The sequence below is a fragment of the Megascapheus bottae genome, chromosome 13, assembly GCF_031878675.1.
Source record: "Megascapheus bottae isolate mThoBot1 chromosome 13, mThoBot2.hap1, whole genome shotgun sequence".
Taxonomy (NCBI): Eukaryota; Metazoa; Chordata; class Mammalia; order Rodentia; family Geomyidae; genus Megascapheus; species Megascapheus bottae.
Window position 1 is genome coordinate 59129973 of NC_143521.1, and position 16050 is coordinate 59146022.

A 16050-nucleotide genomic window follows, 5' to 3' on the forward strand; every position below is an offset into this window, starting at 1 on the left:
AATCCTAGAACAACCAGGAATGTGTGCCAGTCATTTATTAGCAACCTTGAGACAGAAAAAAAAAAACATATAAACAACTGATTAGTTAAATGAATCATGACATAGTCCTGAGATGGAAAGCCAGGCAGTTGTAAGCATTCCTAGAGTTCAACACAACATTCACAGATCTATGACACATTAGTAGATTACACTTCTGTGTATAACAAGACAAGTACAATCCTTTTTTAAGAAAGAGGAAAATGGACTGGGCCGTGGCTCATAGGGTAGAGAACTTGTCTAGCAAATTTGACACCCTGAGTTCCATCCTGAGTACCACTAAGGTTTCCCTAGGACAGTTTTACACATTCAAGTAATGTACTGTCTTCATAACCCCATTACTCTCTCCAGTCTCTCTTCCTCCTTTATTGATTCCCTTCCTCTTTCTCTAATAGCACACCCCTTTCACTTCTTTCCCTTTTTTTGTTCTTGATGGCACTGAGGGCTTTTTTTGGTTTTTATTTTTTGGTTTTTGCTAGTCCTGGTCCTTGAGCTCAAGGCCTGAACACTGTCCTTGTGGTATAGTACCATTACACCATTCCTCTACCCCCCCTCCCCTTTTTTTTTGGTCAGTTGTGGGGCCTGAACTTAGGGCATGAGCACTGTCCTGAGCTCTTTTGCTCAAGGCTAGCATTCTACCATTTTGAGCCACAGCTCCACTACCACTTTTTTTTTTTTTGCCAGTCCTGGGCTTGAGCTCAGGGCCTGAACACTGTCCTTGGACTTTCTCAAGGCTAGAGCTCTACCACTAGAGCCTCAGCACCATTTCCGGCTTTTTTCTATATATGTGGTACCAAGGAATTGAACCCGGGTCTTCATGCATGCCTGGCAAGCACTTTAACCACTAGGCCAAACTCCCAGCCCCCCCCCTTTTTTTTTTTTGCCAGTCCTGGGACTTGTACTCAGATCCTGGGCATTGTCCTTGACCTTTCCCACCCCCCCTCAAGGCTAGGACTCTACAAGTTGAGCCATAGCACCACTTGTAGCTTTTTCTGTGTATGTAGTACTAAGGAATTGAACCCAGGGCTTTGTGCATGCTAGACATGCACTCGACCACTAGATGAAATTCCTGGCCCCACTACCAATTTTTGAGTGATTAATTGGAGAGAGAATCTCACAGACTTTTCTTGCCAGGCTGACTTAAAACTCCTAACTAGCTAGGATTACAGGAATAAGCCATTGGCACCCAGCACCTCTAGGTCTTTTTTTTTTTTTAAATACTGTTGTGGAGCTTGAACTCTGGGCCTGGGAGCTATCCCTGAGCTCTTCAGCTCACAGTGCCACTTCCAGTTTTCTGGTGGTTAATAGGAGATGAGTCTCACGGACTTCTGTGCCTAGGCTGGTTTCAAACCATGATCCTCAAATCTCACCCCCTGAGTAGCTAAGATTACAGGCGTGCACCACCAGCTCCCAGTCCTCTAGCCCTTTTTCATACTGGGATCTTGCTTTCAGTCTGGTGCACCCCTAAACCATGACCCTCCTGCTCTCAGCCTCCCGTGTTGCTTGGAAATATGAGGGCACCACCATGCCCATCTGCTGGGGAGGTCTCATGAACTTGTCTACCTGGAGTGGCCTCAAACCATGACCGTCTTAATCTCAGCTTCTCAAGTCACTAGAATAACAGGCACAAGAAACTAATAGCCATCTGCTTCTTTTTTTATTTATTTTTGTTGTTCTGACCCTAGGACTTGAACTCAGGGCCTGGTTGCTGTTCCTGAGCTTTTATACTCAATACTACTGATCTACCACTTGATCCATAGTTGACTTCTGGCTTTTTGATGGACATGAGTCTCACACTTTCCTGTCCAGGCTGCCTTCGAAACCAGGCAGATCTCAGCCTCCTGAGTAGCTAGAATTACAGGGGTGAGCCACTGACACACAGCTTATTCCTTCTTTTTAACTCTAGATTCCACGTAGTAGATAGAACATACGCTACTTCTCCTGCCTTGGAGTTTTCGTAGTCTCACAGTAGTATGTTTGAGTATATAGGGAAAGATAAGCTTGCCTGTTCAGAGGTGTCCTTCAGGCAGTAGTCTGGCTCAGCAGGAAGGACTCAAGACACTTGCCAACATGTTCTGGAAGTCCTGAAAAACAAATTCTCTAAGGGAGAAGTTCTCTATATGAGAAGCAGTGTTTCTACCTACGAAACTGCTGCCTCCACCTGAAACCTCCCTCTGCTTTGTGATTGGACAGATGATCCTGTTCCCGTACAATTCCCTGTAAAGTAATATCAGGGACTGCCATGGTCCTGACAGTATGGGCAGCCAGGCCTGGCACTGACACGAGTCCCACGGGATGATGAATGAACACTTAGAAAACAAGCTGCTCATTCCTGATGACCTATATTTTCCCAGTTCAATCTACTGTATGCCTACCTTGTGTGTTTGTCATTATCTGGGCTTAGTTACCAGTCTTATCTGTATGTGTGTGCTAGTACTGGGGCTTGAACTCTAGGGCTGAACGTTGTCCCTGAGAATGCTAGCATTCTGCCACGTGGGCACTATTCCACTTCTGGACTTGTATGGTTAATTGAAAATACAAGTCTCCCAGGCTTCTCCTGCCCCGGTCGGCTCCAAGCATGTATCCTTAGAGCTTAGCCTCCTGAGTAACTAGGACAATAGGCACAGGCCACCAGTGTTCAGCTTGTATTGCTTTTCATCAGGTTATGAAACTAGTTTTTAGACACCTACCCTTCTCTAAACTCCAAGAGGTCCACATGTGAAATCCAGTGTCTCGTTCCTGTATACAAAAGAAAGAGATATGATGACAAGACAACACTTTGGCAAAATTTCAGACATCTTACAGCAAAAACATGTGCTTTAAGTTTTACAGATAAACAACTCTAGGGTAGGGGAGGAGGCGTGCACAACTACCACTCCATCCTGGTCAAGCATGACCTTGTCCACGTTAGTTAGGTCCTCATGTTGGGAGGGCTCTGGAGAGGTTATCACGGTCAGGAAAAGCAGGTCATCACTGCTTGCTGAGTAGTCTGTCCTGAAATGACTCCATTTTTCCTCAGGAGTAATTTCAGTCCCTCATCATAATTAATGTTCATCAATACTGTCCTTTCCAGGAACCCAAAGCCATGGCAAAGTGACTGCAAAGAGAATGGCGTAAGGCAGAGACACACAAAATGGAGGCGGTGATACACGCTTTTCTCCTTAAACCCATGGGCTCAGCAAAAGCAGCTTTTAAGCACCACTTTCCACTGGAGCCAGCTGGGTCTGGACTTGTTGATTGCTTTCATCAATCGGAAGTCTTTAGCCCATCCTCCCTGGCTTTGTGGTATTCCAAGTCAATGTCCATTAGTCCTCCCACCATAGTAACTTGTCTTTCTCTTTATTCTGGATAGATAGCTGAAAACTTACCAATTCTCTCTTTGGTATTTCCATTCCTTTTTTGGGGGGGGGGGAATCATGGGGCTTGAACTCTGGCATGCATGCTGTCCCTGAGCTCTTCAGCTCAAGGCTACAGCCCTACCCTACCCCTGAGCCACAGCGCCACTTCCTGTTTTCTAGTGATAAATTGGAGATAAGTCTCTCCAATTTTTTTTTTTTTGTACAGCCCAGGCTGGCTTTAAACCTTGGTCCTCAGATCTCAGCCTCCTGAATAACTAGGATTACAGGTGTAAGCCACCATGCCCTGCTTGGTATTTCCATTCTTAACCATTAAGTTCTGGAATTTCTACCAATTTGTTTTTCCACTCCAGGGCTTGAACTCAGGGCCTGAGCACTATCCTTGGGCTTTCTCTAGGCCAGCACTCTATCACTTGAGCCACAGCACCACTTCAAGCTTTTTCTATGTATATGGTACTGAGAAATCGAACCCCAGGCTTTGTACATGCTAGGCAAGCACTGTACCACTAGGCCAAACTCCTGGCCATTCTACCTATTTTTTAATGTATGCTTTGTCACTTTTGAAAGGTTCTAGTTCCCTGTCAACCCTTCTAGTTGTGCAGATTTTCTCCTTGAACTTAGCAAATGTGGATGTTTTAATCTTGGTCTCACATCTCTGCCCTCTGGAACCAATATACACTATTAGGTGTGGGGGGAAACCACACCAGCTGGGTGCAGTGGCTCACACCTGTAATCCTATCTACTCAGGAGGCTGAGATCTGAGGATTGCAGTTCAAAGCCAGATACTAAAGCACTAAAGATCATGAGACTCCTATCTCAAATTAACCACTAGAAAACCGGAAGTGGCACTGTGGTTCGAGGAGTAGGGCAGTAGCCTTGAGCTGAAGGGCTCAGGGACAGAGCTCAGGCCCGGAGTCCAAGCCTCATGACCGACCAAAAAAAACAAAAATAAACACATTATGATGTAATATTTTAATGTTTGTAGATGCTGTTTGGTATTAAGTTTTGACATTAATATTCATAAGAGACTGACAGTTTTGTATAAGATTTGAGTACCAGTTTATAGTTGGCTTATAAAAAGTGTTTAGGAGGCTTTCTTTCTAGGCTCTGGTACATGTAACTCCCATGTGAATTACATGTGCTTTGAGGTTTGCTTGCATTTCCAAGTGTATCAGCTGAGTCTCGGGGAATACATGTATATGGAGCACATATGCAACAATTCTAGGGCCGAACTCAGAGCTTCGGCAGTGGCCCTTTTTCCATCAAGACTGGCGCTCTACCACTTGAGCCATAGAGCCACTTCTGGTTTGTTTTTGTTTTTATTTATTTATTTTTTTGGTCAGTCTGGGCCTGAGTACTGTTCCTAAGCTCTTCAGATCAAGGCTGGCCACAGTGCCACTTCCAGTTTTCTGCTGGTTAACTGGAGATAAGTCTCACAGACTTCCCTGCCTGGCTGGCTTTGAACTTTGATCCTCAGATCTCAGCCTCCTGAGTAGCTAATCTTGAGCCACTGCACCCGCTCCTAAAAGGAAAACTTTTTTTTTTTTTTTTTGCCAGTCTTGGGCTTGGGCTCAGGGCCTGAGCACTGTCCTTGGACTTTCTCAAGGCTAGAGCTCTACCACTTGAGCCTCAGCACCACTTCCAGCTTTTTTTTTTTCTATGTATGTGAAACCGAGGAATCGAACCTGGGTATTCGTGCATGCTAGGCAAGCACTCTACCACTAGGCCAAACTCCCAGCCAGAAAAACTTTTAAAGGCACTGGAATTTGAACTCATGGCATCATGCTTGGTAAACAGGCCCTCTATGACTTAAACCTTATGCAAGCTAAGAAATTCTGACACAAGCTGCAACATGGGTGAACCTTGAGAATATTATGCTAACAAGCCAGTTACAAGGGACAAATACTACATTTTTTTCTATCAGTCATGGGGTTTGAACTTGAGCTTTTTTGCTCTACCACTTTGAACAACTCCACTTCTAGTTTTCTGGTGGTTGGAGATGTTTCATGGACTTTCCTTCCAGGGCTGGCTTTGAACCATAATCCTCAGATCTCAGCTTTTTGAGCAGCTAGGATTATAGTTGTGAAGCACCAGAGCCCAGCTTGCATGATTCTATTTCTCTAAGATTTCGCTCACAAGTGATCAAATAGAAACAAAGAAGGACAAGTGTCAGGACTAAAAAAGGGACAATGGGAAACTGTGTTTTAATGGGTACTGAGAGTTTTAGACTGGAAGCTGAAAGGAGTTAAGAAGGCTTAAATGTCCCATTCTTTTAATCTCCCCCCCCCCCCCGCCCCTGCATCCTTTTTAAGCAGTGCATTGTGTGTGAGTGTGTGTGTGTGTGTGTGTGTTGGTACTGGGTCATGAACTTAGGTCCTCCTGGTCTCCTTTGGCTTTCCCACCCAAGACTGGTGCTCTATCACTAAGCCATGCCTCTACTTCCTATTTACTTAAACGTACTTCATGCCAATAAACTGTATTACTTTAAAATGTCCAAATCAGCTGGGTACTGGTGGCTCATGCCTGCAATCCTTGCCGCTCAAGAGGCTGGGATCTGAGGACTGAAGTTTGAAGCCAGCCCTTTTTAGCTGCTGTTGAACGGGTCCTGTGGGCGAGTAAGTACTTTATGCCAGCAGCACATGGCAACACAAAACCACTGTCATCACAAGCCAAGAAGCACACGGAAGGAAGAAAAAAGCTGGGGCCCCACAAACCACCTCTCCAATTACCTAAGGGCTACCCACTAGGCCCTATGTTCTAAGGCTTCATTACTCCAAACAGCCCTAGCCCAAAGACCAATCCTTCCACATAGAGCACTTCACTGGGGGCTCACTCAACCACAGCACCCCCCCAACCTCTGAGCTCACCTCAGATGAACATTAACAGTGTGATGCACATACCATGAATCAAAGAGTGCCCAGTCAGCCACGATCTTTAAGAGGGAAGGATGGATGCTTGGGGAAATGTTAAAAAAAAAAAACAGCCACGGGCCGTGAGTTTGGCCTAGTGGTTAAAGTGCTTGCCTAGCATACATGAAGACCTGGGTTTGATTCCTTGGTACCACATACATAGAAAAAAAGCCAGAAGTGGTGCTGAGGCTCAAGGGGTAGAGCTCTAGCCTTGAGAAAGTCCAAGGACAGTGCTCAGGTCCTGAGCTCAAGCCCAGGACTGGCACACACACACACACACACAAAAACAACAGCCACACAGACATGGACATCACTGCCACCTGGAGGCCAGAGTAAGGGCTACCAACCCGCCTCCCTGTTCCTGGGCCTTATCTCCTTCAGATCTGCCAGCCAGCAGCTGGAGCCAGAGGCAGGGCACCACCAGACTGGCGCAGACTCATCTATCTCCAAGCCTACCACTCGCCGAGGGCCCTATGGAGCTCAAGCCTCTCACAGAAAGCATCCACACTTAGTTTTTGGCAATACAATAGTACTGAGGTTGTTTTTTTTTCTTTAATCCATTTCAGTGAAAAGTGCTGGCATTGTAGAAAAATCTGTGAAGGTGTGCTGCAATCTGTGTCCCAGGGTGTTTATCACAGGCCTTGAACAGAGGGAAACTCTGAGGGTGAGCTTCTTCTAGGTGCCAGGGTTTGAATCTTCGGTCTGCACCAGAACAGTCAGCGTTGTCTCTGCTCTCCTCTCCTTTCATTCTCAGGGCCAGCACTCAGGCAGCCCTGAAACACATGGAGCAATGGCCAGCCTTAGGCAGGCTTCCAGTGTGAACAGACTTTGTTCTCTAAGTACAGGCAGCCCTCAGTATCCACAGATGGTTTAGGTACACACTCAACCAATTCCAAATAAATAAATAAATAAGGCCAGGCGCTGGTGACTCTTACCTGAAATTCTAGCTGCTCCAGAGGCTGAGATATGAGACCAGCCCAGGCAGGAAAGGCCATAAGACTCCTATCACCAGTAAACTACTCAGAAAAAGCCGGAAGTGGTGCTATGGCTCTAGTAGTAGTGTGATAGCTTTGAGCAAAAATGCTCAGGGATCGTGCCCAGGCCCTGGGTTCAAATAAATAAAATAAACCATAACTGGGGGGGCCGGGAGTTTGGCCTAGTGGTTAAAGTGCTTGCCTAGCATGCATGAAGACCCGGGTTCGATTCCTCGGTACCACATACATAGAAAAAAGCTAGAAGTGGTGCTGAGGCTCAAGTGGTAGAACTCTAGTCTTGAGAAAGTCCAAGGACAGTGCTCAGGCCCTGAGCTCAAGCCCAGGACTGGCAAAAAAAAAAAAAAAAAAAAAAAAAAACCATAACTGGGCACTGTTGGCTCACTTGTGTAATCGTTGTTACTCAGGAGTCTGAGACCTAAGATTGACGTTCAAAGCCAGCCATCAGGAAAGTGTGAGACTCCCAGCTCCAATTAATTACCAAAAAGCGACTCAAGTGGCAAAGTGATAGCTTTGAGCACAAAAGCTCAGGGACATCCAAGATATGGAAACAAGATTTTTTTTTTTTTTTTTTTGCTAGTCCTGGGGCTTGAACTCAGAGCCTGGGCACCATCCTTGGACACTTTTTACTCAAGGCTAGCACTCTGCCACTTGAGCCACAGTGTCACTTCCAGCTTTTTTCTGTTTGTGGTTTCAGGGAATTAAACCCAGGGCTTCATGCATGCTAGGCAAGCACACTACCACTAGGCCAAACTCCTGGCTCATTATTTTTTCATGTACTATGTGAAGTTATTTCTATTGTCTCTTTCTTACCCCCCTGTGGTTTATCCTCTGTTGTCATTGTTTTTGATACTGGCACCCTGTGTCTTTTTTTTTTTTTTTTGCCAGTCCTGGGCTTGAGCTTAGGGCCTGAGCACTGTCCTTGGACTTTTTCAAGGCTAGAGCTCTACTGCTGGAGCCTCAGCACCATTTCTGGCTTTTATCTATGTATGTAGTACCGAGGAATCGAACCCGGGTCTTCATGCATGCTAGGCAAGCACTTTAACCACTAGGCCAAACTCCCGGCCCTCACCCTGTGTCTTATATATACATTTATCTGATTTGAGGAAGGGAGGGGAATCACAAAATAGAGACACAAAGGATAAGGGTAAGCCAGTGCACTGTGTTGGAAAGCCTGTGCAGTGCAGTGGCTCACACCTGTAGTCCTAGCTACTCAGGAGGTTGAGATCTGAGGATCAAGGTTCAAAGCCAGCCTGGGCACAAAAGGACCTGAAACTCTTATCTCCAATTAACCTCTAGGAAACGGGAAGTGGGGCTCAGCTCAAGGATAGGGTGGTAGTCTTGAGCTAAAGAGCTCAGGGACAGTGTCCAGGCCCAGTTCAAGCCCCAACACACACACACACACACACAAAAAGACACTGTTAGAAATGAACTTTACAACTGGTACAACTGGGAGGGGAGAATTAGGGAGGGAACGTGGTAGAAAATGAGGAAGACGGTAATACTGTTGAAACAAGAAATGTACTCATTACTTAGGTAAGTATAACCTCTCTGTACATCACCTTACACTTTAAAAAAAAAAGCTCAGGGTTCAGCACCCAGGTCCCAAGTTCAAGCCCTAGGATGGCTCTTCCCCCTAAAACAGTAAAAAGTTAACAATATATCAAAAATAATACAAAATTTAAAAATAGTATACTTTTTAAAAAATAAATAAAAATAGTTATACTATTTAAAAGGAGTACAACTGCTGAGCGTGGTGGCTCACACCTGTAATCTAGCTGCTCAGGTGGCTGAGATCTAAGGATTGCAGTTCAAAGTCAGCTCAGACTCTAAAAAGTCCGAGAGACTCTTACCTCCAATTAAACACTAAAAAACGGGAAATGGCTCTGTGGCTCCAGTGGTAGGGCAGTAGCCTTGAGCTGAAGAGCCCAGGGACAGCACCCAGGCCCAGAATTCAAGCCTCATGACTGACAAAAATAAAAATAAAAAACAGGGGCCGGGAATTTGGCCTAGTGGTTAAAGTGCTTGCCTAGCATGCATGAAGACCCGGGTTCGATTCCTCGGTACCACATACATAGAAAAAAAGCTGAAAGTGGTGCTGAGGCTCAAGTGGTAGAGCTGTAGCCTTGAGAAAGTCCAAGGACAGTGCTCAGGCCCTGAGCTCAAGCCCAGGACTGGCAAAATAAATAAATAAATAAATAAATAAAAATAAAAAATAAAAAGTACAACTATAGGCTATGTATATAGCATTTACATTATTTCATATAACATAGAGATGATTCAAAGCCAAGACAAGTTTGTAGCATTTAGATACAAATACAATCATTTAATGTAGGGGCCTGAGCACCCTCAGATTTTGGTATCTTGAGGTGTAGTCTCAGAGCCAATCCTGGGAGAAATCAAGGGAATACCTGTATGCAACAATTTATGAACGTCTGAGAGATGCATTTTACATTGGGTCTCTTCTCCTTCCTTAAAGAAATGGACAAGGCTTAATTCACATACGTAGAAATGACTCAGATGAATTCTGCTTCTTTGCATATTGTCACATACTGAGCCAAACAATCTCAAAGTGGTACTTAAACTACTTCTTGCTGGAATGCACTTCAATCCACAAATCAATCAAAAGTTAGGCATCCCTGTGTCCATTTTGTCTATATGACTTTTGTCCTGGGTCATTGTTCACCTGACCAATCCTCAACAATGGACTGTTATACTGACCTGTGACTCCACCTCAGGCTCCGTGTGGCTGGGACTGCTCTGACCATGCGTGACTCTCACCATCCTGAATTCTTCCTATCTAAGGCAGACTGCCTGAATGTAGGAGCCAAGTGGCCAGACCTGCTGTGAAAGCCCAGGAATTTGGAGCAGGGATCTAATGTTCATAGCTGAGTGCATAAAGGGAATGAAGCTCACTAGCTCCTGTGCAAGAAATGCCTTGAGCAGCGGCTTTTTTGTTGTTTGGTTTTGTTTTCATGTATTTTTTATTGTAATTAATAGAAGAGTTACATTATATTCACCAGATAGATGGTGCATTACTTCACTGACATTGATACCCTTTCTCATGTCTTGGTCCCCATTTCCCTCCCCCCCTGGTTTTGTTTTGTTTCCAGTCCTGGGGCTTGAACTCAGGGCCTGAGCACTGTCCTTGGGCTTTTTTCTCAAGGCTAGAGCTCTACCACTTGAACCACAGCACCACTTCTGGCTTTCTTCTATGTATGTAGGCTTCATGCATGCTAGGCAAGCACTCTGATCACTAGGCCAAACCCCTGACCCACACAGCAGCTTTCTGTTTACACAACTTCTCAAAGGTGTGGCTGCTGTAAGGACTCTGAGCAGGACTGGGCAGCCACACCACAGACAGGGAGATCAGCTGGGTTTGTTTAGGACTAATTCCTTGTTCTCAGAGGAAGTGGCACACATAGCTGTCCCTCTGGGAGATTTTTACCACCTAAGGTGTGTGTGTGTGTGTGTGTGCATGTGCGTGCGCACGCGCGCGCACATTGGCACTAAAACTTGAACTCAAGGCCTTGTGCTCTTTTTTTTTGGTCAATCCGGGGGCTTGAACTCAGCTCAAGGCTAGCACTCCACCACTTCGACCCACAGCACCACTTCTGGTTTTCTGGTGATTAATTGGAGATAAGAGTCTCACAGATTTTTTTGTGCCCAGGCTGGCTTTGAACCTCGATCTTCTGAGTAGCTAGGATTACAGGCATGACCACTGGCTCCCAGCTTCTTGTGCTCTTCATTAGCACGTTTGCCAGTTAAGCTACACACCTCCATTTTTGGCTTTCTGGTGATTAACAGGACATGTTTTAATGGGTACGTAGATATGAGTTTCTCATATGTGTCTGCCCTGGATGGCTCTAAAGTGCTCCTCAGATCTCAGTCTCTTAAATAGGTAGGAGCCCCTAGTGACCAGCTCTAAGGCTTTTGTTGTTGTTGGAGCTTGAATTCAGGGTCTGGGATATGGCTTTTTTTAAATGTTATTGTAAAGATGATGTACAGTTACTGAAATAGGGTAATGAGTACATTTCTTTTTGAATAATGCTACCTCCTCCCTCATTTTCTTCCACTTCCCTCCTAATTCCCCTCTCCCAAGACAAATATATATAATATTTTTGGGGGGAGGTTATGGGACTTAAATTTTGTGCCTGGGCACTGTCCTTGAGCTCCTTCAGCTGGGCCTAGGTGCTATCCCTGAGCTCTTCAGCTCAAGGCTACTGCCCTACCCCTTGAGCCACAGCCCCGCTTCCCATTTTCTAGTGATTAATTAGAGATCAAGAGTCTTACAGTCTTTAGTGCCCAAGCTAGCTTTGAACCATTATCCTCAGATCTCAGCCTCCTGAATAGCTAGGATTACAGGCATGAGCTACCATGCCTGGCTGGCATCTATTTTTTAATTTGTGCTGCTCTAAGGGCTGAACTCAGGGCCTGAGCACTGTCCCTGGACTTTCCTCAAGGCTGGCACTCTACCACTTGAGCCACAGCACCACTTCCAGCTTTTCTATATATGTGGTACTAAGGAGTGCATACCAGGCAAGCACTCTACTACTAGGCCAAACTCCTGGCCATAGGCATGTGCGTGCATGCGCGCGCGCGCGCACACACACACACACACACACACACACACACACACATTTGTTTTCTTTTGTTTTGTGGGTCATGGAGCTTGACTTCGGCCTGGGCACTGTCCCTGAGCTCTCCAGCTCAAGGCTACTGCCCTACCCCTGGGCCTGGACGTTGTCCCTGAGCTCTATAGCTCAAGGTTACTGCCTTACCCTTTAGCCAAGCCCCACTTCCTGTGTTCTAGAAGTTGATTGGAGATAAAAGTCTCAGATTCTTTTGTGCCCGGGTTGGCTTTGAACCTTGGTTCTCAGATCTCAACCACCTGAGTAGCTAGGATTACAGGCATCAGCCACCAGGCCCAGCTCAGCTGTTTACTTTCTTATATGAAGCTCTGCAAAAGGAAACTAGAGCCAGACACTGGTGGCTCATGCCTGTGAAACATGTGTATGCTGTGTGTATATACTGGTTGGGTGACTGGAGAGGAAAGCCAGGGCCTTATCAATAGTGGGCAAGTATTCTACAAAGCTATATGTCCAGCTCATCATATTGTTTGTATGTGCATAAAAAGTTTTATACCCCCCACTAAAATTTTTTTTTTTTACCATTCTTCTGAAGAGTTCATAGAAGAATCTTCGCTTTGATTTGGTAAATGGAGAATAGATCTTCTCTTTGTGAGCTGATCCCAAATTTTCATCACTATGTCTTTCACTGATGTCCTGGAAACATCCAGATTCAATCATCTGCATGAACACAAGAGGTGAGCGTTATGGAGAGACTGCATGTTGAAGTGGTCTCCTAGGGCATCAACTCCACCCAGCACCCGGACTCACTTGGAGGCGCCTCAGAGCTCCAGGGCCTTCCTACATCCCTACACTTCCTGCTGCCTGACCTGAGAAAGTAACGTGGCCCTTTGTGCTCCTTTCATGCTACAGCTACCAGCCAGCCCTACTCAGTAAGTATGTGGCTGAGCAGGCAAGCAAATCCTCTGTAGACCTGAGATGGGAACCCTCACTCTTTCCTATAACTGGACCAGAACAGCTGCCATGCTCTGGATAGCTGTGGTAATGGCCTTGGCTTACCCATGGTCCAGTCCTATGTTCAAAAGTTGTCTAAGGGGCTGGGAGTGTGGCGAAGTGGTAGAGGGTTTGCCTACCAAGCACAAAGACCCAGATTCGATTCCTCCGTACCACATACATAGAAAAAAGCCGAAAGTGGTGCTGAGGCTCAAGTGGTAGAGCTCTGGCCTTGAGAAAGTCCAAGGACGGTGCTCAGGCCTGAGCTCAAGCCCAGGACTGGCAAAATAATAATAGTAACAATAATTTTAAAAAGTTGTCTAAAAGTTGTTTTTCCCAGTCCTGGGGCTTGAACTCAAGTTCTTGGACACTTTTTGCTCAAGGCTACTGATCTGCCACTTGAGCTACTGCGTCATTTCTGGCTTTTTCTTTGTATGTGGTACCAAGGAATAGAACCCAGGGCTTGCTTCATGCATGCTCGACAAGCACTGTACCACTAGGCCACACTCCTGGCCCCAAAAGTTGCTTCTTCAATGCTCCTATACTCTCTCTTTCTCTCCCCTCCCCCCCGCCTTTGCCACTCTCAGGGTTTGAACTCAGGGCCTGAGCACTATCCTAGACTCTACCACTTGAGCCATTTGTAGCTTTTTTTCTTTTTCTTTTTGCCAGTCCTGGGCTTGAGCTTAGGGTCTGAGCACTGTCCTTGGGCTTTCTCAAGGTTAGAACTCTACCACTTGAGCCTCAGCACCACTTCCGGCTTTTTGCTATGTATATGGGGTACCAAGGAATTGAACCCAGGTCTTGGTGCATGCTAGGCAAGCACTTTACCACTAGGCTAAACTCCCGGCCCCCATACCTTTTTTTCTAAGAATGTGGTTCCAAGAAATCGAACCTGGGTCTGTGTGCATTCTAAGCAAGCACTCTTACCAACGGGCCAAACTCCGGGCCCAAATGTTCCTACACACCAGCACACCCATATAGTTGTTGAAACTAGCATAAGAACCTGCTCTGCAAGAGCAGTACCTCATTCTGCCAGGGGATGGAGACACGCCCAGTAGCAAATTGAGCGTAGAAGTTCTCATCTTTGGTATCCAGGTAGACTCCTTTCACCATGGAGAATTGCCCAATATCCAAGACATCCTTACAATAAACGGCCTGAGGCTAGCACCAAGAACAAAGAGAAGCATCAACTTATGGAGATAACTAGAGGACTTAGCTCCCGTAATTAGGAAGAATGAACTGCATTTAATAAGTCCACTGCTGTTCTCCTCACTAGATGTCAAGTCCCTCTTCTAAAACATTTTGATTCATACAGAGTCATGAGATAGCAGTTCCTATGTGTGCATTCTGGCTCTCCCTTTCTCTATCCTGCCTTCCTTTCTTCCTCTGGTGTACATTCTCTCTCTCCCTCTCTCTCTCTCCCTCTCCCTCTCCCTCTCTCCCTCTCTCCCTCTCTCTCTCTCTCTCTCTCTCTCTCTCTCTCTCTCTCACACACACACACACACACACACACACACACACACACACTCTCATACCCTTCTTCTGAGGGCCCTTTCTCTTCTGTTTTGGAAAGTGGATTACAAAGGCCATGATTGAAGAATACTACAATGGGATGTTTTCACTAAAAGATATAGCATAGGGGCCAGGAGTTTGGCCTAGTGGTAGGATGCTTGCCTAGCATGCATGAAGACTTGGGTTCGATTCCTCAGTACCACATACATAGAAAAAAACAAAGCCAGAAGTGGTGCTGAAGCGCAAGTGCTAGAGCTCTAGCCTTGAGAAAGTCCAAGGACAGTGCTCAGGTCCTGAGCTCAAGGCCAGGACTGGCAAAAAAACAAACAAACAAAAAAAAACCACAAGGACAGTGTTCAGGCTCTGAGTTCAAGTCCCAGAACTGGCAAAAAAAAAAAAGATGCAGCATAGAACTGTGCAAAGTCCTTCAGCTGTGGGATTCACTAGTGTTAACTCTCAACCCCTTTGGCTCTTGATATCCTCTTACCCATAGCCCTTGATCACTAAGTGCAATTGGCAGCAAACTTCTTACATCCCCATCCAGGTTCTTCAAGTGGTCTCTATGCTCAACCAGTTATGCTCCCATAGTCCCTCCTCTAGGACCTGACCCATGCCAGCCTGCCACCCCACAGCTGTCATCAGAAGTAATGGGTCAGGCAAGCAGACAAGGCTTCCATGACCTGAGTACCTCTGACTGTATGCTTCTGACGTGAAGGTATCCAGAGAACAGCACTCTGCAGCCATGGGCCTCACCTCCTGTGCACAAGCCACCCTGGAGGTCTGGGAGGTATTTTACTTTAGACCAGAACTTTCACAAACAGACAACAGACAACTGTTCTGATGAAAGCAGGAGTGCCCTTTTGCCACTGGTCGGCAGTGCACTTAGAGCAGCTGTTACTCTCACTTAGCTCCACATGGTGAGCAAGGACGGGGATGGCAAGCCTTGACCTTGGGGCACAGTCTAGAGGAAGGCCGGTGTTTGAGGTTAAGACCAGCAGTTCAGACCTCATATGGTTTTCCTCACCAATAGTCTTGGGTGTGTGTGTGTGTGTGTGTGTGTGTGTGTGTGTGTGTGTGTGTCTAATGGCATTTCTTGAAAAAGAACTGTATTTGGCTCTTAGGTCTTATTTAACAGAAGCTCTTCTCTTTTTTTTTTTTTTTTTTTTTTTTTTTTTGCCAGTCCTGGGCTTGAGCTCAAGGCCTGAACACTGTCCTTGGACTTTTCTCAAGGTTAGAGCTCTACCACTTGAGCCTCAGCACCACTTCCAGCTTTTTTCTATGTATGTGGTACCCAGGAATCGAAACCGGGTCTTCGTGCATGCTAGGCAAGCACTCTACCACTAGGCCAAACTCCCAGCCCCCAGAAGCTCTTCTCTTAATCTAGGCCACACTATAGATTTCTACCCCATGCTCATGCACTATCTTAACCTGGTCTTGTTTCCCAAGACATCCCTTAAGACCTAGCCTGTGAGAGGCTCTCTCTACTTCCATGGAGAGGGTCACTCCCAGGTTCGACCCAAATAAACATGCTCTGGCCATCGAATTAATCTCTGTTCTCTGTTTTCCATCTCTTCTACTGTTTTCCTAACAGTGCCAATACTAGAGCTTGAATACAAGGCCTTACATTCAATGCCTTGCACTCTCTGGACTGGAGCCCCCCTCC

General features: G+C 45.9%; 1 protein-coding gene across 3 annotated transcripts in view; it reads right to left on the minus strand.

The window, feature by feature from the left end:
- Positions 1–6807: 6807 nt before the first annotated feature.
- Positions 6808–16050, minus strand: part of Grk4 (G protein-coupled receptor kinase 4) — a 46843-nt gene continuing 37600 nt past the window's right edge. The window contains exons 14-16 of one of the 3 annotated variants that reach the window (XM_090343890.1): positions 13899–14036; positions 12465–12602; positions 6810–7074 (exon numbers count right to left, since the gene is read on the minus strand). In XM_090343890.1, coding sequence (XP_090200016.1) covers positions 7018–7074; positions 12465–12602; positions 13899–14036 — 333 coding nt within the window. In that variant the 3' untranslated portion in view covers positions 6810–7017. Of the gene's footprint in view, positions 7075–12464; positions 12603–13898; positions 14037–16050 lie in introns of all 3 variants that reach the window. The other 2 variants (XM_090343891.1, XM_090343892.1) reach the window with 2 other exon arrangements.